Genomic DNA, 23,496 nt, shown 5'->3' on the forward strand with positions numbered 1-23,496 from the left:
TTTTAGACCATGGTTAAAACCGCGTATGTATGTATGTTTTTTTAATCCCGATGTATTGATCCAGCGTAACACGTGCGCGACCTGTGAGTAAGACTGTATTGGTAGGTGAACACACCTGTGTCGTGTTCTCGTGTAGTGTGTCGTGCACATCTGTCTCACCCGTGTACACAGATACTGTGTGTTGTTATCGTTGTTGTGGGTACCAGCGAGCACTGACTGAATACTTTTTGTTACAATCTAGAAGGTTCCGTGAACTATGGGTCATCGGGTGAAGCTCGCCTGATGGATGCGGGATGTCGCTCTCCAAGGTTCGTGTCACAGTCTCGTCCATGGCGTCTGGGAAACGTCTGCCTCACGTCTGCTTCATGTCTTGCTCCAACCTCTTGTTTTCATCTGACGTAAATTGGTCAACGAGTTGTACGTTTTGCTGCACATTGGCAATATGTTGTATATTGGCCAATATGTTGTACATTGGCAAATTTACTGCACATTGACCAATATATTGCACATTGGCCAAGTTACTGCACATTGACCAATATGTTGCACATTGGCCAATTTTCTGCACATTGGCCAATTTACTGCACATTGGCCAATTTACTGCACATTGGCCAATTTACTGTATGTTGGCCAATTTGTTGTACATTGGCCAATTTATTGCACATTGGCCAATTTACTGCACATTGGCCAATTTACTGCACATTGACCAATATGTTGTACATTGGCCAATTTACTGCACATTGGCCAATTTACTGCACATTGGCCAATATGTTGCACATTGGCCAATTTACTGCACATTGGCCAATTTACTGTATGTTGGCCAATTTGTTGTACATTGGCCAATTTACTGCACATTGGCCAATTTACTGTATGTTGGCCAATTTGTTGTACAATGACCAATTCATTACACATAGGTTTAGATCTTTATCTTAGCCTAACATTTTCTATGACAATATATTTCAAGAGATCCATGCAACACTAGATTGAGCAAATAATTTGTATGTTTTTTAAAAACAAAATTCAGCTGTGTAAATGAAGTTTTCTCCAGATACCAATACACTTGTGACAACCTCACTGCCATAAAGTAGTACTAGTACAGTGCTAGTCACTACATAAGTTATGCTACCAAAACTCAAACAGTATTTCTAAGTGAAACTTGAATCATAGCACTGTAGTTTTAAGATTGGGAACTGTCAATATCAGGTGACATTAATATATGAGAAGAGGTGATCTCTGCAAGTAAAATGGTAGTGGCACTGGCCTCACACACCATAAAAAGATACTAAGTAAATGACTAGATGCTTAAGATAGTAGTTATCTCCCATTTTCTTGTATTTAATTAAAAATACATTTTAATGGCTAATTTTCCACTGATTTGAATTTCTTTCAAATGTGTGTGAAATATATTATTAACAATTTTTTCCTTTAATCCTAATTAGGATGTTGAGTCCAAGAAAAAACACACGGTGAAGTCTGGACCTAAACACCACATCAACAGTCATACTAAAGGGGAAGTAACCTATGAGGGGGATGGTAGTGAATTCTTTCTATAGATTTTTAAATGACAACTTTGTTAAAATTTTATGTCATCTTATTCATTTTATGACAAAGCAATGTAACAGGAAAATGAATTGCTGTTGTTTAGAGTGGCAAAGAAAGATTGTCTTAATTAATGATTGGTGGACTGATGATGTGTTGATAGAAAAGTCCTGTTATCAAATATAGGGCAGGATTGTGATTTCCCAAAATCTGTTGCTCCAAAAAGTTTAATCAGATCCATCTGTAAGTTGCTAGAGTTTATTCATTAAGTGCTTGTCAAGGTGTTCTTTTGTAGAATTGTAACGCACACATTGTAACTCTTTGTGTTGTCTGGGCAGATTTTTTAAGGTGCCACTTTAGTGCCACTTTGGCTACCAAATACTGTTTTCTTCAAGTTGGGAAAACCCTCACATTGTTTACTGGCTAGAAAAAAAATTATTCTGGCCAGGGTAAATCTGTCAATCTAATTAGCTTGTAATTGGATTAGGCATCATCTCTGATCCTGCTCAAAGACCACCAATTCATATTTCTGTTGAAGTAAGCATTCCATGACAGGTAGTTATGTTAAATGTGACGCAACATTTGTGATCCTATTCTGGATTTGTTGTGCCTTCCATTAGGTCAGCTGCACAGTGAGGTCCACCTAGAAGAGCCAGCCATGCGTGGAATGAGAGAGCTAGTGGACGTTTGCCAGCAGCTTGGTGTTGGAGCTTCTGGAGCTCTCACCCAAGCAGAGTTTAAAAAAGTTTTTGCTTATATTGGCATGGGCAACATCAGAGACAGAGTAAGTCAATGCTCAGTGTATAGCCTTCATGTTGTCTTGGATGAATGTGTTTAATGTTAATTCTGTTACTTTTTGTTAAAAAGTTTCTGTTACATTTATCTTTACAATTTTTAAATATTAAAGTAAAATTAAGTTCTCCTTCTAGACCTAACAATCCATAGGGCAGATAAAGTAGAGTTATTCTGTTTCTTGACCATAGTATATGGGATAGTGGTCAGCACTATGCCCAGCCGCCTTTACTTCCCCTGGGCAGACTCAGGGACATCTTATAGTCCTTGATTTGAACTCATGACTTTTGGGTTAGCAATCAAGCCCTCAACCAGCCCGCCACCAGTTTTTAATTATAATCCCCATTAATAGATGAACATATCTCTGTATTTTAGGAACTGTCCGACCTGTTCACAAAGCTGGACACTAACAAAGATGGCTATGTTTCCCTGTCTGAACTGGTCAGTGGCCTGCCCAAAAATGCAGTGCTCCATTCTCCCAGGCCCAGCAGCAGCTCTGTGCCCAGAACCCCACGGGCACCTCGCCCCAGTTCTCACCCCAGGGCTCAGGGGGAGGACATCAGCCCACCCAGCTTGATACACTTTTCTAGTGAGGATACTAAGGGAATTTTTTCGGCCTTAGACTCCAACAATGGAGGGTAAGTTCAAGTATGTATTACAACATCAGATGCTGAGATTTTGTATTCCCCTCGAATAACAAATGCTGATGTGATTTTGTATTTCCCTAGAATAACAAATGCTGATGTGGTTTTGTATTTCCCTAGAATAACAAATGCTGATGATGTGATTGACTTGTGGGAGAGCTTAGGTGTGACTAATGGGCCCATGGTGTTGTCTGTAAGTCATTTTCTAGTTAGGATTTCAGATACTTGATTTTACTTGTGAAGATTTAGGGCACTAAACTTATAAACATCTTACTTCAGACGCTCGGCTTTGATCCCAAAGGCCATATTAAATTAAGTGACCTGACAACAGTATTACACCATGAGCTGACCAACCCTGAAGCCCAAGACTGGATCAAGCATGTAGCTCTGGTCTCTTATCAACAGGAAGTCCAGCATCTCAAGTAAGTTGCTGGTAGTCTCTAGCAGTTTAAAATCTCTATTCAAGTACAAAACATTCTGCTTACATGTATACTTACTATGACATTCCTTGTTTGATGGGGAACAGAGGCGTAGCGACCCTTCCCGCCGCCTGGGGACAAACTTTTCGATTCGCATACCCCCTCAAACTTTCAATTTGCACCCCCCTCCCTTGAGATTTCAATTTGCACCCCCCCCCCCCCCTCAAACTTTCGATTTGCACCCCTCAACCTTTCAATTTATTTTTCCATTCCATTTTGACGCCCCCTAAGGTCGGCGCCCGGGGACATATGTCGTCCCCCCCCCCCTTCGCTACGCTACTGATGGGGAAATAGTGGAAGATTTATAGAACTGTTATCTAGAACAGATTAAGAACTTTTGAGAAAATTTATTCTCCTAATCAGGTCAGCACTTGAGCAAGAAAGAGAAGAAAATAAAAAACTTCATCTAGATTTGTCAGAGTCAAACGCTCGCAACTCAATGTTGGCCAGAGAAGTGGATGAAAGACAGATACATTTAGATAAGTCGTGGGAGTCTAGAATGATGTAAGCCTGCTACTGCTATTCTTTTATTTGTCATTCACTTTTTACATGATTAACTAGACTAGAGATTTATAAAGGAAAATGGCAAATGAAAAAAAAAGTCATTTAAAAGAAAATGTCATTGAATGTTTTTATATTACTTGAAGTGACACCCTAGGAAATATCAAAGACACTTACTGGTGAGTCATAGATGGTGGGGGAGGCTACCCTGTTTTGTTTTTGTTTTGTTCTCTTCAAACCTAACATAAAAGAAAAACTGGCTATGATTGTAAATATTATTTTAAGCTTATTTATAGTAGTTTTATTTCAGCTACAAAAAAATCTCTTTAACAATCTATTTTTAAATGTGGCAGTGAGAGGATGGCTTTATTTTGTCTAGAGAGAACATTGAGATGTGACACCATCAAGAACATTCTCAACACATTCAACAGAAACTGTCACTGCCTGACTTGAAATTTCAATCACACTCTCAAACTCACACCCACACCACATTTCAGTCATAAACAATACCCTATATGTTAGCACCTTTTAGTATTGTTCTACCCTTTTATTTATTTTTTACTGTACTGCATATTGTTTTTGTAATTAACAGATTTCCGCTTAGATTTTTTAATATTTTTACAATGTCTACAAATAAGTTTTTCTCTCTTATTGAATGTAAAAATAGTAATTCCTGATTTGAGTTGCTAACTGGTAAAGTACCTAAGTCGCAACAATATTCAATTAAATGTTTTGATTATTTCCCTTACACTTTGGGTATTCTGGAGAAAGTTTTCTGTCTAGTGAGGTCAAAGTATGGGCGATTTGTCAATTTTGTATTTATTTTTGCCAGTTTTATTATTTCTAGCTATTTATTTAGCTATCATTAGAAACACATTTGGGGATCATGTTAATATTTTAGTGACACTTGTGTTTTTTTATCTCCCATTCTGTAAACCACAAATATAAGCTGGAGCCACAGTAGAACATTTTAAACCAGCAAATATGTTGAACCATGTTTACACACTAGTGAGATATAATGAATTTTCACTCACTAATCACAAAAACTTACATCTGCTTATGTAACTTTGGATATTATTTTAAAAATCTTGAAAAAGTATTTAAAAAGCTACTTCTTCTGATCTGATAGTCAATAGAGCAGATAAAGTCGGGTCCACCTTTATTTGACATCTTGATATGAAGGGATCTTGTGGTCAGTTATATGCCCATTCACCTTTACTTTCCCTAATGAATTATTTGAAACATGTACTCATCAGAGCTGGGTGGGACTAAGTATAAAGTTAAGCCAATAGAACCTAAAGCTGTGTTTGTGTCATTTAGGACAGTAGAAAAAAAGTACAAGTGAAGGCCATACAAGCAGAGCTGGGTGGGACTGAGTATAAAGTTAAGCCAATAGAACCTAAAACTGTGTTTGTGTCATTTAGGACAGTAGAAAAAAAGTACCAGGACCAGGTGAAGGCCATACAAGCAGAGCTGGACAATGAGAGGAGGAGCTGTGCTGCCCAGGTGTCCCGCCTCAAGTCACAGCTGGACGACATCCAGAACAGGTCCAACAAAGATGAGCAGATCATCTCAGAGAGGTTGTCACAGGATCAGAAGGTGGGCGGGGCTTATGCTACCATTAATCTTGTATTGGTTTCTGCTAAATTTGTCTGATTTGTCACATGATCAGTAGGTGGGGTGGGGGCTTATGCTACGATCGATCTTGTAATTATTTCTACAAAATGTGACTGATTTGTTACATAATCAAGAAGGTTGGGCGGGGCGTATTCTACTATTGATCTAGTGATATGTGCTGAATTTGTCTGATTGCAAAAAATTATGTATGTAATCAGGAAATAGCAAGACTGGAGAGAGAGCTAGTGGAAGCCTGCAATAAAGTCAATGTTCTCATGAAGCAAAATGATAACTTGAAGCAAGACATTCGCCAAAAGGTCAGATATTTTAAAATTCTTAAAACAGCTCTATAAAGCTGAGTATATAAGTAAGACAGAAATAGCTACATATCAAACAACACGGGTAGTAAATTAACTTTGGCTGGTCAGGCTTGTTAGTCACCAGTTATCTATAGAAAGTGGTGGGGTCATGCTGTAACGCTTCTGATTATTAACCCAAAAGTCTTCACTTTTGTAAAACATCCCTGTCTACCCAGCTCTGATGGGTACCTGACCCAGGGAAATTAATGCTGCTGGGCATAGTGCTGACCACACTATCCCATCATAAGGTCAGAGAAACAAATGAACTCTGCTTGATTAGGCCATCAAGATCTGAAAGGGCACTTTAATTTTTTAGTCAGAAAAGTCACAGCTCTGTTTGAGAATTTAAAAAAAAAATTTTGTTACTTCAGCTTCATCCAGTCAGTGACTCACCTGAGGTCAACTCACAGAAACAGGAACTGCTGGAACTAAGGCAGCAACTGGCCATCAAACAGGCAGAAATTATGGTATTTTTTTTTACTGGTTGAACTAATCTTCCGTCACATTTTTTGTTTTTGCCTTGACAGAGTGTTCAATAGACTATCTGGTCTCTAGCTAGAAGATATTCTTTTGGACTTGAGTAAAAGATCAAATTTAAACGAATCAGTTAATATGACGGTCATAAATAACTGATAAACATTTTTTACATTGCACAGAGGCTGAAAGATGAGAATGATGAACTGATGCTTCAACTTGAAGACACAGCACAAAAACTACAAGCTGCCATCAAACGCCAGGACACTGTTATTGGGTGGGTAAACTTTCAATCTTCATTCATTAATATATTTGTTGGTACACTTTCAATCTTCATTCATTAATATATTTGTTGGTACACTTTCAACCTTGAATCATCATTCCAAAGTAGAAGATGGTACATTGTAAGCTTAAAATTACATCACTTCCTTTTTTTCTGTTTTGACTTTTTCTCTAAACAACTACTGCCCTTCGCCCTGTTACTTCTTAATATCTCACCTCAACATTCTTCATGTGTTTTCCCAAAATCCATTTTTTCTGACTCCACTTAAACAATGTGTATGAACTCAAGAGTAATTAATGTTTTACAGCCCAACATCTGAAGCTGTAGCCCAGTCTAGTTTTCCTCTACTGCATGGAGAAGGTAAAACTGCTTGCTGACTTACAGAACACTTAACCTCCATTGAAATAGTTCAGTCTTCATACAATTTGATATTGTTTTATTCCCATCATTCCATTTTATTTTTCTAGAGACCAGAGCCACCACTTTGAAGAAGGAGCTTCAGCAAGGTGAAATGGAGGCCAGGTTTGACAGAGAGAAGAGAGACATGGAGCTCAGGTTCAGGGCAGAGTTGTCTAACTTACAGGACAAGCACAACAATGACACAAAAATCTTAGTGGAGAACTTTCAAAAAGAAAAGGTAAAATCATTTGTTGTTTGCTTCTTTCGCATAGTTACACAAGGAAAAGCAGTGTGTAATTGCAAATTAAAGGTGGTATATTGTCATTCCTAAGCAATAATTTTTATTTGTAGAATCAATCACTTATGCTGATATTGTAATACTGTTAGAGGTTATGTTTTTCTTAGCTGATGGCATCATATTAATGAATGTTTTTTATCTTTAGGAACAGCTTGTGAAAGAGTTGACAGCAGACAAGAACTCAGCTCTGGTGCAACAGTACAATGATTTACAATCTACAAGGGACAAGCAAGAGTATCAGCAAGATACAAATGTTCAGAAAAATGAGCAGGGAGTTAAATCTAGAAAAGAGGGGTAAGCTATTTATAATCATTGAATCAAACTACATTTAGGGACTAATGACAAATTTAATTTTGTAGACATAAAAAATCTAGTTGACTTCTTCATTATTAATACAATTTTGAATGACGATGTGATTTAAAGTGTAATGTTTGATATGTCCAGCACCAATCTGCTGATGGCTGACCCTAACAATGACCACGTGATAGATGTTGTACACAAACTAGAATCCCAGCTTGCCAGGTGTCACCATGACCTACGTCTTCTGGAAAACCAGAAATCCAATTTTGAGCTGCAGCTAAAAGAACAAGAAGAGGCCTTGAGACGGGAGTTTGAGCAGGAAAAAGAAGTTCTGGCTCTCCACTTCTCTAGGGAGTTGGACCAGTGTCAGATGCAGCACAGCCTACAGTTGCAACACATTTTTGACACTGTAGGTGTTTTCTTACCCTGTTGGTGCTAATGTTTTAAGCTTTAGTGCTGTTGGAACTGTTTTATTTATTCCATTTAGCCCAAATTCCTTGACTGCTAGCCTTTAGTTTGGATCTTAGTACAGACCAATGACTGTAGGATGTCCCTGAGTCCACCCAGCCCTGATGGTTACCTGTAAAGGCAGTTGGGCATAATTCTGACCACACCATCCCTTTATATTTGCATGGTCAGGAAATATTTGGACTACTTCATCTGCCCTATGGCTTGGTGGTTCTGAAAGGGGAACTAGTTTCATAATGAACCCAACTTTTATATTTTGATAAAATATTGAGAGAAGTAAATTAATTAATTATAATTTAAATGTCCTGTAGGGTTATGAAGGCTTGACTGGCAAACTGAGGGATGATTTTCTCTTGCTGGTTGAAAGATACACAGGAGATGAAGTCGGGAGGTCACAGGCTGCAATTTTAGCTCAACTTCAAAAAGATCGCAACAGGGTGGTAGCCGCTTTAGAAAAGGAAAGACAACTATTGCGTAAGTAAAACAGTTTCTTTTCTAAACAAGGGCACAGTGATTTTTCTCCCTCCAAACATGAAGGCAAGCACAAACAAATACACTATCAGATATACATACATACATGCCAGCAAATAAAATCACATGCACAATTTTTCTTAAATCAATAAAGAAATTAATTTTTCAGGTGAAGAAATGGAGTTTGAAAAGCTAGAACTTATAGAAAGGTATGAAGTAAAAATAGTTTCTTTAAAAGAAGAGCTAAACCAAACTCGTGCCAGGATGGAGAAAGAGAAGAAAATCATCACAGAAATGTCACTGAGAAGCTACAACGCTAAACAGCAGAGGTTGTCCCAAGATGTGCAAAAGATGAAAACAGAGATTGAGGTAAATCTAAGATAGAAAGTGGGCTGATCTAAGATAAAAAGTGGGCTGATCTAAGATAGAGAGTGGGCTAGAATGGGCCTTTCTAAGATATAGAATGGGCTGATGTAAGTAACAGAGTGGGCTGATGTAAATAACAGAGTGGGCTGATGTGAATAACAGAGTGGGCTGATGTAAATAACAGAGTGGGCTGATGTAAATAACAGAATGGGCTGATGTAAATAACAGAATAGGCTGATATAAGTAGAAAGTGGTATGATCACTGAGTGTCTCCACACAGGATGACCTGACATATGAGTTAGAACAAATCAAAGAAAGTTTTGAAATTGAGAAAGCAAGCCTAAAGAAACAGATTGAGTTACTGGAAGAAAAATTGATGGTTTTGAAAGAATCACAGAAAAAGAAATCTTTTGAGATAGAAGCTCTAAAGGTACATTGTATTTTTTTTCTTGACATTGATTTAATTACCTAGCTTGCATAATGACTGAAATCATTTGATCATCATTTAATCTCCATACCTAGGACACATGATTCTGCCCTCTGCTGGTATTGGGCCACTTTATTGGCAGTTCACCTAGAAAATCCAGTTCTTGCTAGTTGCTTTTGAGCTGTATGTCTCCATGTTTGTATAGACCTTTCCTTTGCCCTTGTGGTCTCCAACTAGCTGGGATTTTATCTGGCTTTGTCCTCAATACATGAGCCAACAATGCATTGTTCTTTTTTCAGTCCCTTCTAAAATGGCTTCCATTTACATTTCTCCAAGTAATTGTTCATTTGAGATAATTTTAGGCCAGTGGATGCCATTTATCTGTTACATGAGTCATTGGCAAAGAAATAAATTAAGTCTGTATAGGTTTTCTGGCATGTTTTTTAACAATGTTACATTATCAGCCAAATTTGGGTCTTCTCTGGCTACCAAATGTTTAATCTGCTACTATATTACTTGCTCTGGTATTGCTACCTTTTGTAATAATGCATTACTGAACATATATCTGACAGACTGTAAAGTGCATTTGGAAACATTAATCACTCATCAGTTGGTTGTGAAAGCATAGACATTTCAGTTAACATTTAGTTTTGTTATTTTTGTCTCTGCTAAACTTATTTAGACAACTTTTGTCTTTGTGCAGGGAGATAGGGAACAACTGAACTTATTTAGACAACTTTTGTCTTTGTGCAGGGGGATAGGGAACAACTGAACTTATTTAGACAACTTTTGTCTTTGTGCTGGGGGATAGGGAACAACTGAACTTATTTAGACAACTTTTGTCTTTGTGCAGGGGGATAGGGGACAACTGAACTTATTTAGACAACTTTTGTCTTTGTGCAGGGGGATAGGGGACAACTGAACTTATTTAGACAACTTTTGTCCTTGTGCAGGGGGATAGGGAACAACTAAACTTATTTAGACAACTTTTGTCTTTGTGCAGGGGAATAGGGAACAACTAAACTTATTTAGACAACTTTTGTCTTTGTGCTGGGGGATAGGGAACAACTGAACTTATTTAGACAACTTTTGTCTTTGTGCAGGGAGATAGGGAACAACTGGAGAAAGAAAAGCTGGAGCTTAAAGCAGCCATTGAGGCCATGAAAGTGAACTTGTTGAAAGTCTACCAGCAGAAAGGCCTGGAGAACGTCAACTTCGAGGTGCGCATGCTGCATAAAAGAGAAAAAGAATGCCAGGATGCCAAGGAAGAGGGTTTTCTTATTGGAAAGGATGAAGGATTATCAGAGGTGACTTAGTGCTGGCTTGGTGTATGTCTTGCTTTAACTAATCCTGTTGTAGAGCTAGGTTTAGGGCTTGGTGACTTAGTGTGGGCTTGGTGACTTAGTGTGGGCTTGGTGTGTATCCATTAGATCCTGTAGTAGCCTACAGCTAGATCCCAAGTTTGGTGACTTAGTGTGGGCTTGGTGACTTAGTGTGGGCTTGGTGTGTATCCATTAGATCCTGTAGTAGCCTACAGCTAGATCCCAAGTTTGGTGACTTAGTGTGGACTTGGTGACTTAGTGTGGGCTTGGTGACTTAGTGTGGGCTTGGTGTGTATCCATTAGATCCTGTAGTAGCCTACAGCTAGATCCCAAGTTTGGTGACTTAGTGTGGGCTTGGTGACTTAGTGTGGGCTTGGTGTGTATCCATTAGATCCTGTAGTAGCCTACAGCTATATCCCAAGTTTGGTGACTTAGTGTGGGCTTGGTGACTTAGTGTGGGCTTGGTGTGTATCCATTAGATCTTGTAGTAGCCTACAGCTATATCCCAAGTTTGGTGACTTAGTGTGGACTTGGTGACTTAGTGTGGGCTTGGTGTGTATCCATTAGATCCTGTAGTAGAGCTAGGTCCCAAGCTTGGTGACTTAGCTTTGGCTTGTATAATATTGCTGTTAGTGTTATATTATGAAAAAGTTGCCAATAAATTTAATATTCATACCTGCACACACTAAGCAGTGTTTCTTCCAGGCATCTTTTCGGGGGGGGGAGTAATCTACACACACACACACCCCAAACGAAATGGAATTTATATAGAATATATACGTTTAACAGAATCCTCACCCCTCAGTTTACTCACATTCCACCGTAAATTCATGACCAGATCTAGTATCTTACTGCAATATATGTTTTCATATAAAAGTATTCAGTCTGGCTGTAATGTTTTACATCTTTTACTTGCTAATTAAAATGTCAGTGAGAAAGCAAAAGTTCAGTAAAGAAGTTACAAATTTTCTGTTGACTTTAGGGCAGGAAGCTGGGATATGAAGAGGGCTACAAGCAGGGACATAACTCTGGGCACAAGCAAGGATATTCACTGGGCATTAAGGAAGGTTATGACAAGGGCTACAGTCAAGGAAAGAAAGCTGGACTGGAGGAAGGAAAGAGTGGAGGGGGAGAGGAAGGGAGAGCTGCTGTCCAGGAGGAAGAGGTCAAAAAAGAAATTAAAGGTGACCTAAAAAGTTTCAAGAGGGAAATAAAAGTAGGTCATGAAGAGGGACACCAGCTGGTCAATACACATGCACATGATGACACGGGTGAGGGAAATCTGAAGGGCAAAGGGCAAGGTTATACTGAAGAAAAGAAACATGGACTGGATGAAGGCTTTAAACAAGATAAGAAACATGGACTGGAAGAAGGCTTTAAACAAGATAAGAAACATGGACTGGAAGAAGGCTTTAGACAAGATAAGAAACATGGACTGGAAGAAGGCTTTAAACAAGATAAGAAACATGTACTGGAAGAAGGCTTTAAACAAGATAAGAAACATGGACTGGAAGAAGGCTCTATTGAAGATAAGAAACATGGACTGGATGACTATACAGAAGATAAGAAACATGGACTGGAAGAAGGCTATACAGAAGGAAAGAAACATGGACTGGAAGAAGGCTATACAGAAGGAAAGAAAGATGGACTGGAGGAAGGTTATACAGAAGGAAAGAAACATGGACTGGAGGAAGGCCACAAAGAAGGAAAGAAACATGGATTGGATGAAGGTTACAACTTAGGTAAAGATGATGGAACTAAAACAGGATATGAAGAGGGTTACAATTTAGGTAAAGTAGATGGATTTGATGATGGATATAGCAAGGGGAAAACAGATGGACTGGAAGAAGGCTTTTTGAAAGGGAAGAAAGATGGCCATGATGAGGGCTATAGTGAAGGCAAAAAAGACAGGTATAAACAAGAATACAATGAAGGGAAAAAAGTTGGCTTTGATGAAGGTTATACTAAAGGCAAGATGGATGGCCATGCTGAAGGTTATGAAAAGGGCAAATTGGATGGCCATGATGCAGGTTATGAAAAGGGCAAATCTGATGGCCGTGATGAAGGTTATGAAAAGGGCAAATTGGATGGCCATGATGAGGGTTTTGAAAAGGGCAAATCTGATGGCCATGCTGAAGGTTATGAAAAGGGCAAATTGGATGGCCATGATGAGGGTTTTGAAAAGGGCAAATCTGATGGCCATGCTGAAGGTTATGAAAAGGGCAAATTGGATGGCCATGATGAGGGTTTTGAAAAGGGCAAATTGGATGGCCATGATGAGGGTTTTGAAAAGGGCAAACTGGATGGTTATGATGAAGGTTATGAGGTTGGAAAGAATGAAGGTTTTGATGAAGGCTATGTAAAGGGCAAATCAGATGGCCATGATGAAGGAAAAACAGGTGGATATGAAGAAGGCTACATTGATGGGAAGAAAGATTCTTATGAAGTTGGCAAGATTGAGGGCTATACTCAAGGAGAAATTGATGGTAGAAATAAAGGGTTTGTGGATGGTAAAAATGATGGCTTGAAAGAAGGATATAGCCTAGGAGAGCAAGAAGGGCAAATTGAAGGGTTTAAGGAAGGGAAAAGGGAAGGCTACCAAGAAGGCTACAGTGAAGGTAATAAAGATGGCTACGAAGAAGCCTACAATCTTGGCAAAAATGATGGACGCAGTGAAGCACATGAACAAGGTAAAGCTGATAAAGAAACAATGTTCAATGATGCTTATAATAAGGGGTTTACTGAAGGAAAGGAAGAAGGCTTTGATGAAGGAAAGAAAGAAGGCTTTGATGAAGGAAAGAATGAAGGGTATGAAGAAGGGTATGAAGAAGGAAAGAAAGATGGATTTGATGAAGGAATGAAAGAAGGTTTTGATGAAGGAATGAAGGAAGGGTATGAAGAAGGAAAGAAAGATGGATTTGATGAAGGAATGAAGGAAGGGTATGAAGAAGGAAAGAAAGATGGATTTGATGAAGGAATGAAAGAAGGTTTTGATGAAGGAAAGAAAGAAGGCTTTGATGAAGGAATTAAGAAAGGCTTTGATGAAGGAAAGAAAGAAGGCATTGAAGAAGGCATTAAGAAAGGCTTTAATGAAGGAAAGAAAGAAGGCTTTGATGAAGGAAAGAAAGAAGGCTTTGATGAAGGAAAGAAAGGCTTTGATGAAGGAAAGAAAGAAGGCTTTGATGAAGGAAAGAAAGAAGGATTTGATGAAGGAATTAAGAAAGGCTTTGATGAAGGAAAGAAAGAAGGCTTTGATGAAGGAAAGAAAGAAGGTTTTGATGAAGGAAAAAAGGAAGGGTATGATGAAGGAAAGAAAGAAGGCTTTGATGAAGGAATTAAGAAAGGCTTTGATGAAGGAAAGAAAGAAGGCTTTGATGAAGGGTATAAAAATGGAATAAATAATGGACATAAAAATGGAGAAAAGGAAGGTTATGAAAATGGAAGTAAAAAGGGTTTTGATGAAGGAAAGAAAGAGGGGTATGAAAATGGATTGGAAGAGGGATTTGAAAATGGAAAGAAACAAGGCTATGAAATAGGATTGAAGGAAGGATACAATAATGGAAAGAAGGAAGGATACGAAGAGGGACATGAAAATGGATTGAAGGATGGAGTTGAAAGAGGTATGAAGGGGGGATATGATGAAGGATATAAAATTGGAATGAATGATGGACAAGAAAAAGGAAGGATGGAAGGATATGAAAATGGAAAAAATGATGGCTTTGTTGAAGGGTATACTAAAGGAGAAAAGGAAGGATCGGCAGAGAGGCATGAAGATGGAATGAAAGATTTACATGAAAAGAAAAAGATTTCTTATGATGAAGGATATGAAAATGGACAAAAAGATGGATATGAAAAAGGTCAAAAAGATGGTCTTGATGAAGGACAAAAAGATGGATATGAAAACGGACAAAGAGATGGATATGAAAAAGGACAAAAAGATGGATATGAAAAAGGACAAAAAGATGGATATGAAAAAGGACAAAAAGATGGTCTTGAAGAGGGATACAATAAAGGAAAGAAAGATGCTTTAAATGAAAATATTAAATTCAACGAACACTTACAAGTAAGGAAACTACTAAAGCAATATTACTTTCTTTGTTTAGTAAAAGAGTTGGTCACAAAATAGTGTAAGAGATTTTATAAGCCACCAACAATTTTTACTAAGCAAAGGAAGTTTTTCTCTGATTTTCTCATTTTTAGTGCATTTAAAAGCTTGATACTAGAAAGTTTTTATATTTGTTTCTTTTCTACTTTTTAGTTATTAAGAATTTTAAAATTAAAATAGTAAGTCAGCCTTTAAGCTTTTAAAAAAAAATTAGTACAATATTTATTCTTCCATTATGTTCATTTATAATAAGTCAACCCCGACCCCTCCTAAAAATATGTGTTTTTAAACTGGATAGCTTGAAATCTTAACTCTAAATGACAATTATCTGCCCTTTATTACAATTAATGGTCAGTTCTCTGGTGTGGTCAGTTCTCTGAACCCATTACATAACTCACCTAGCTTGTAGAGCAATTGCTAGTACTTTATCCCATCATTTCCCTATAGTTATTGATTATAGTCATTTTAAAATTAATTCACTAATCACTTGGGTAATGTGTAATTACTTTGAAAATTAGGTACTCTTATGTTGTCATTAAAATGGAATTTATCTGGAAAGTTAGAATGTAATAACTATTCAACTGAGTTACAAGATTAGGCCACAAACCTACAAACTCTGTGAGCTAAGAAAAAGCTTGTAAAATAGTGGCTTATTAAACGGCGTTTCTCTATTAGTAAGAGCTGTATGTTTTTAATATCTTGCATTTAAGTTACAACTCATCACACAAGGTAGATAAACAAGAGCAACTCATTTATTAAACAACAAATGATATCAAACCAGCAAGTAATGATTTAACAAAGAAGTTTATGCATTATGTCTTGTTTGTGTTACATAATAAATAGTGTTTTAAAATGTAGAATGAGCTCAAAGCGCTGGAGCATGAAAAGTTTGTGCTTGAAGGCAGACTGCGACAAGAGAAGGAAAAATCCAACAAAATTAGTCAGGAAACAGAGGATCAGGAAAAACTCAAGGTAGCATTCTCCATAGGGTCCTTGGTTTTTACAATATTAGGTTCATTTCAATAAACACTATAAGATTTTTATAAAAATCTAAAAACACTTGAAATAAAATGTAATTAAAAAAACAGAATCTAGGCATATGTATTTGCATTTAACTACTAAATATTATTCTCTATACATTATCCCTTCATATTTCCGGGTCAAACAAACAAATGAACTCATCTTACTCATGGACTGCCAGGTTCAAAAGGGTAACATGACCTAGTAATCATTGCAAATACTGAGAGATTAACATTATTACAGACATCCCTGTACCTCATGATGGGAGAAAAACATGCCTTGGAGGCCAAGAACCAGGAGCTGAACAAAGCCTTGGTTGAGCAGCACAAGGCTGAGCAGCAGAAGCTGGTAGAAAAAATCCAGGAACTTGAGGCCCAGAAGGCTGTAGCTCAGTCAGACAAGAAGGCTGTGGAGGAGCACATGGAGGCTGTACACCAGGAGATTGAGCTGGCCAAGCAGGAAATCAATGAGGAGATGTACCAGAGTCTTGGCAGGAACCTGGTCAGTTGGCATTCAAATCTGATGCTACATTATTATTTCCCCACATTAACACCAGCAAATAATTTGTTACTTATTGATTTTTTAATGCCAGAGGGGGGAAAAAGATTTTAATTGCTCTAATACTTTTTGATCCCATTAGGAGTCTGGTATTGATTTATCTAATGGACAAAGTGCCCTTGAACAGCAAATTCTGCTGCTAAATCACCAATTACAGGAAGCGCAAAAAGCACAGAATGACCTTGAACTTCTTAAAGTAACTTTAATTTTTTACTGAATATATAGATTTACTACAGTATTTGATACAGTAGTTGTCATTTGATTTGTTTCATTAACAACTTTTTCATTGCTATTTTGTGTTATATTTTTTTTACCTTTTGGTGTCTGAATTTCTTGTTATTCGTCGCTACTATTCCATGATAATCTAATTCCAGAATGATGTTGACATTATGTCTGAAGAAAAGAAAGAATTAGAGGCAGTAGTTAAAAAATTAAAAAGTAAAATCTTAAAAGACGAGCAAGCAAAGTTCAAATCACAAAAGGTAAATTATTTATTTATATGCCAGCTTCCAAACACGCTCGACAATAAACCACAATCAGGTCAATGAAAAGTTGTAAAAGCTGTTTACAGCATTTATATATAAATTGTCTTTTATTTTTATGGTTTTATAGGAAAGATAACTAAACTTTGAATCTTTTTTTTAGGATGAAATCCAACATTTAAATGGTGAAAAACAGAAATTACAAGACCTTTTAGACAAAGCATCAAATGAGGTAATGGCAGGATAAAAGTCTTATTAATCACAATATAAAAATATCTTCTAAAACGTAATAAAGCAAGAAGAAAGGGAATATTGTTTTGTCTGGCTACTCAGATTATTATATTGACTTTATTTAGCCTGTCCTGATTTTTTTTCCCACCAGCTAATGAAAGCAAGCTCAGCTATGGCACTGAGCCAATCAAAATCAGTCAAAGAACTGGAGCAGTTGAAACAGAAAGCTCGCTCTATGGTTGACATTGAAAGGTACACTCAGTTACAGATCAGCTTGGTTCAACACCAGAGAGAGGCCTTGGGTTTACAGGATGCTATCAGAGAACATGAAAATCTAGTGGAGAAGATTATCAAAGGTAGCTTATCCATTTGTTAATTAGAGAACATGAAAATCTGGTGGAGAAGATTATCAAAGGTAGCTTATCCATTTGTTAATTAGAGAACATGAAAATCTAGTGGAGAAGATTATCAAAGGTAGCTTATCCATTTGTTAATTAGAGAACATGAAAATCTGGTGGAGAAGAGTATCAAAGGTAGCTTATCCATTTGTTAATTAGAGAACATGAAAATCTCTTTGTCCATTTGTCAATGTAACAACATGAATTCTCTGTTGTTGTGGGTTAGCTTTCATACAGGAACACGAGCAACAGTGGCAACTTCAAATGACAACTTTATTTACACTATGTACAGATAAATCCGTGGTACATCCATATTTGAAGATCAACTGATATAGGTACAAATAATAATCACGACTCCAAGTCATGGAGACATCTTACATTCACTGCCATCGTTCCAGTCCCAAGTCCTAGCACACAACACCCGTTCACCTTTTTCTCTCCCTTTTATTCACAACTTTCTCTCCCCTTACGTCAATGAGCGATCTCACCCAAAACACGGAAAAACACATGACGATCGCTCAGACAGTCCTTCCGCTAGCCAGGTACTCTTCATTCATGCAAAACACAATATAATAAAGATACATAATAATACAGTATGTGACACGTCCCCCCTTCGAATAAAATTTTGTGTAACAAAATTTATAAATACAATATTAGTAGGGCAGGATCATGTGCCAGACAACAAAATTTATAAATACAGTATTGGTAGGGCAGGATCATGTGCCAGACAACAAAAAATTGTGTACAATTCAAAGTAGAGTAAAATATATTCATTTTAGACTAAGCACTTGTAGTCATAAATTTATAGTGCATACAAATACAACAGTATGTAGTGACTATATCAGTGATAATTAAAATATGTCAGTGTTTTGAACAAAAACTTTAAATGTACAAGCATTATATGTAATATTTAATGCATCAATATACATTCACATAGGAGAAAAAAAACATTTCAATTACCCAGTAACTGTAGTATAAACAAGACAAATGAGTGTAATAAATTACCAAACCAGTCTGGTACATGACTTAATTACCAAAACATAATACATAGTTGAAATTATCAAAGACTTAATTCAACTCATAATTTAAATACTTATATCCTATGTGGTAAAAAAAAAAAAAAAAAAAAAAAACTTCCTTATCATCAAGGTATGTTATTACCACGCATGAGTAATATACTTTGTTGTCTCCCCTAGTCGACCCATTTCAGTCATATCTAGGTCACAACACAACAACATTCTTGCCTTTCACAGGTATTGACTAATACACAATTCATCATTGAGACTTCCGTCTTATTGTTATGCGGAATAAATAGTCTCTAACTTTTACTTGATTTACTTTATTCACTGTTAATTAATAGTATAGAATAGGTTTAACATAATACAGTTTACAATCTTTTGAAATAGTACACAATTTATGTTTACTCAAACACATTATTTGATATTTATATATTACAGTTACAGACTGTATAATATTAATAAACTGTCAATTGATAATTTAATCTTAGCATCCTTGTTTAACTCTATAGCATGAGTAATCGTTCTTGTGTAGTTGACGATGACCTGTATGCCATCTCTCCCTCAAATTGTAGCTTTTAGCTGTGCTACCATAATTATTTCCTAGATTTCGTGTAACCTGTGTTACTTCATTTGTTTTAATATTCTCCTCTGGTTTCTGAACAACGTCAGTAGTTATCTTGCTGTGTGTATGTTGGTTTGGTTCATCAACCAACTCAATATAAATATTATGGCATTGCTTTGGCCTTTCATAATACATCTTGCTTCGGTATCTTTCATTAGAACATGATATATTCTTTCTTAAATTACTATATTTCCCACATGACTTTCTTTGTACATAATTGTTTCTTCTCTGATTTGCCAACCTATGCCAACATTGATTTTGGTAATGACCTGTTTTTCCGCAGTAAAAACATCTAGATTTTGGCTTCTTATAAACATGGTGACTGTATTCATAGTTTGCTAAATTTCTTTTTCTTTCATTCTGTGCATTAATGACATTAATGACATTCTTATTAACATGTTGACTGTATTCATAGTTTGCTACATTTCTTTTACTTTCATTCTGTGCATTTTTATTAACATGGTGACCGTATTTATAGTTTGATACGTTTCTTTTACTGTCAGTTTGTAATTTATTGACATTGTAGTTTGTAGATATTTTTTCATCTTTCTTAACTTCCTTGTGCTTCTTTATTGATTCTAGTTCACACATAAATTTCTGGGTTAATTTCTCCATTTCTTTGTTAAATTTATTCTTGAGTTCTAGTATATCTTCTTTATAGTTTGACTCCAATTTTCGAAGTAAATCTTCAATAGGTACGTTCTCTTCATTGTGGCTTATTAAGTTCACTGATTCATTAATCATCATTAGTTTATCATGATTCCTGCCATTCTCCGATGGACTTATTAAATCATCACTGCCATTCACTGATGGGCTTATTAAATCATTTTGACTACCATTCTCTGATGGACTTGTTTCTTGTTGACTGCCATTCTCTGATGGACTTACGATACAACTTTCAATAATATTCTCGTGTTCCTGCTTTTGAGTCAATAAAGAGTCAATCTTAAGACATTCTAATGTGTCTGTCACCTTTAAATCATTATTAAGTTCAACCTCTGTTTTTTCCTTGGGTTTCAATTCTTCCTGGACTATGTTACTCTGTTCTTCATTCCAAAGGTTGCCAATATTTACTTCTTCAAGTTCTGCTTTAAATTCTGTCTGTTCACTTTCTAATTTTGGTTCATTTGTGTCTGTTATAGCTTTCATTTCTAATAGTTCTTGTTTATATGCTAGTTCATGTAGGCCAACTTGTTTTTCCATAGTTTCAGCCCTATTATCTGCTCTCTGTTTTCTGTTTCTTTTTTTCCGCTTTCCTTTTGGTTGTACAGTCTCTTCTACTTTATCTAATTCTGAAATGTCTTCTTCTTTATGCATGTCTGTAATAGCTCTTGATCTATTACACACTACATCTATCACATCATCTAGTTCTCTCAATACATTTCCATGAGCTCGTCGGGGTTGTTCTGGTACTTCGTCCCATGCTTCTTTTGCTTCTTCTATGTCTTTTTCAAGTCGATTGGTTGCCCAGGCTATCTGCTTATTCATCTTCTTAATGCCTTGCGCCCTCGCTAGTGCTAGATATTCTTCAAAACATGACATTTTGATATATTTTCTATGACATAAAATATAAATTCATTAAATTCATTAGTTAACAATAGATAAATTTTAATTAATTTACAATACCCTTTCTTGTATTCTGGCTTTGTTTTAGTTGATTACAGACATCTGGTAATCCAAGAAAAGTTCATAGTACATATATACGTCCAAAAATAGTTCACTTTGTTGATTCCAAAAAGTTGAAAAAATTCAAAATAGTTCTAGTAGCCTGTTACAGAGTAGAAATTTGTCCAGTTTTAGATAAGACATCTTTAGGAACAGTTTACAATTAATAAACTAGATCTGCTCATCCACAGTAGAAGAACTTGAACAGCTAATCCATATAGAAAAAACTTGAACAGCTAAATCCAAATAGAAAAAAAAACACAGACGATATTTACTCGACATTGGTGAGACAATATCGAAATAAGGTGATAAAAATTATCACGTTGATGACTTGACTTGAACAAAACGTCTGACTTGACTACAGCAACCCTTCTGACTTGAGTGTAGATAGATGACTTTCAAGAACTTGACGTACTTGGTAAACAGTGGAAGACCACAGACTGTAATATCTCCATTTCTGACATATGTAGCACCAATTCTTCAACCACTTGTGACATCATAAGTAACAGTAATACAATGTAGCAACATCACTTTATTGCCTCCACTTCTGACACCATATGTAACAACATGAATTCTCTGTTGTTGTGGGTTAGCTTTCATACAGGAACACGAGCAACAGTGGCAACTTCAAATGACAACTTTATTTACACTATGTACAGATAAATCCGTGGTACATCCATATTTGAAGATCAACTGATATAGGTACAAATAATAATCACGACTCCAAGTCATGGAGACATCTTACATTCACTGCCATCGTTCCAGTCCCAAGTCCTAGCACACAACACCCGTTCACCTTTTTCTCTCCCTTTTATTCACAACTTTCTCTCCCCTTACGTCAATGAGCGATCTCACCCAAAACACGGAAAAACACATGACGATCGCTCAGACAGTCCTTCCGCTAGCCAGGTACTCTTCATTCATGCAAAACACAATATAATAAAGATACATAATAATACAGTATGTGACAGTCAATATTGGCTAAAATTTGTTTAGTGTAACTGTTGAATATTTCAGAGGGAGAAAAAGAAGTCTTGGCAGTAACAGGCATCATGGAGGATAAGGTTAAGGAGCTGGAAAATGAATTACACCACAGTCAGGAACAATTTAAAAACCTAAATGACAAATATAACCAAATGGTGAGCTATTTAACTATTGGCTGGTTTTTTTTTTCAAAGCATATACTTTAACATGACACCTTGCAGGGACTACACCTCAGGGAATTGAGACTTTATTGAAGTGAGACTTTAGTGAAATGTGACTATCACAAAGTATGACTATTATGATGTGGGACTATCACAAAGTGTGACTATTATGATGTGAGACTATCACAAAGTGTGACTATTATGATGTGGGACTATCACAAAGTGTGACTATTATGATGTGGGACTATCACAAAGTGTGACTATTATGATGTGGGACTATCTCAAAGTGTGACTATTATGATGTGGTTCTATCTCAAAGTGTGACTATTATGATGTGAGACTATTATGTGAGGCAATATACAAAGTAAAATACTTACAAGGCACCATCCCACAGTGAAAAGTACTTTTAAGCAACTGGTTAACTTAGCATAATCCATTAACACCTACATTAGTTTACATACAACCCCAATCAGCTGTTGATTTTTCTACATGAACATAATTATTTGAACTCTTGGCATTCTTTAGTGTTCAACAAGCAAGCGCAGGAATCTAGTGCTGAAAGATTTGTACGTGGAGAATTCCAACCTGATGAAAAATTTAGCTTATAGTGAAGAGAGGAGACGATATGCAGAAAGAAATGAGAGGAAACTTTCAGAAAAATGTGATTCTTATAAGAGAACTTTAGAAAAACTACACCTAAGCCTAGCTAGATGAAGCTGACTGAAACAGACCTGTCCACTTGCATTTACTTGACTATTTTAAACACATTTATTTGCACTCAGATTTTTTATTAATTTTTTTTTCACCTCTTCAGTTATGTATTTATAAAAGAAATACATAAACTTTGAGATAAAATACACATGAAAATTGGCAACCAGTCCTTATATTGGTTGAAGTTTTGTTTCTGTATTTTTTCATTTTGTATAAACCTTAAAGTGTGAGCATGTACAAATGTATTTAACTAAATGATAAAGCAATTGAATGTACTTGTTATTTCCCCACATACAATTTATTGTTTTCTGAATACATTCCATATTTTATGTATTTCCTACCAAATATTTTTCTACCACTGTGATAACCCTATGTTCCCTTTTGTCTCATACAAATATTTTATTACAAATGTTATTGTTCAAATTAAAATGGTTTAACACTTGAAAGAGTTTAGCATTTTTTTTTATTCACATCAACTTTACCAGACTATTTTTTTTGGTTTAATATTACTATATATTAGCCTATCTAGTAAAAACAGTCCAGGAAGTGCTGTCATGGTCTGCAGGGGGGGGGGGGGGGGAGGGGGGAACCACCCTGTACAAAAAATTATGAAATTCTCATATGAGCTTGTTACTTCCCCTCCTGTCATCCATTTTGAGCGGTTTATTTCCCTTCCAGCCGTCAATTTTGAATTTCTTTCCATCCTGCCATCCATTTCGAACTTGTTACTTCTCCTTTTGTATTTAATTTTGTAACTGATCCTCCAACATATTGACTTAGTCATTAACATTAAATCCTTTACAT

The 23,496-nt window shown here is 36.4% G+C and overlaps 1 protein-coding gene across 1 annotated transcript; it reads left to right on the top strand.

Annotated features, from left to right (window-relative positions):
• The first annotated feature begins 110 nt into the window (after positions 1–110).
• Positions 111–23,132, top strand: LOC131943042 (uncharacterized). The gene is made up of 29 exons (XM_059303053.1): positions 111–308; positions 1,437–1,530; positions 2,157–2,320; positions 2,704–2,966; positions 3,093–3,165; positions 3,252–3,394; positions 3,815–3,955; positions 4,099–4,131; positions 5,377–5,551; positions 5,788–5,886; positions 6,300–6,395; positions 6,585–6,679; positions 6,993–7,045; positions 7,153–7,322; positions 7,528–7,676; positions 7,827–8,091; positions 8,462–8,624; positions 8,791–8,990; positions 9,268–9,417; positions 10,497–10,721; positions 11,719–14,799; positions 15,700–15,813; positions 16,105–16,362; positions 16,502–16,615; positions 16,794–16,901; positions 17,065–17,133; positions 17,284–17,488; positions 21,854–21,975; positions 22,507–23,132. Exons 1-29 carry the CDS (start codon positions 294–296, stop codon positions 22,693–22,695), a joined length of 7,026 nt encoding a protein of 2,341 aa, XP_059159036.1. The 5' UTR covers positions 111–293; the 3' UTR covers positions 22,696–23,132.
• Positions 23,133–23,496: the final 364 nt, after the last annotated feature.

The sequence above is a fragment of the Physella acuta genome, unplaced genomic scaffold, assembly GCF_028476545.2.
Source record: "Physella acuta isolate Inbredline_101_S28 unplaced genomic scaffold, ASM2847654v3 ptg000038l, whole genome shotgun sequence".
Classification (NCBI taxonomy): domain Eukaryota; kingdom Metazoa; phylum Mollusca; class Gastropoda; family Physidae; genus Physella; species Physella acuta.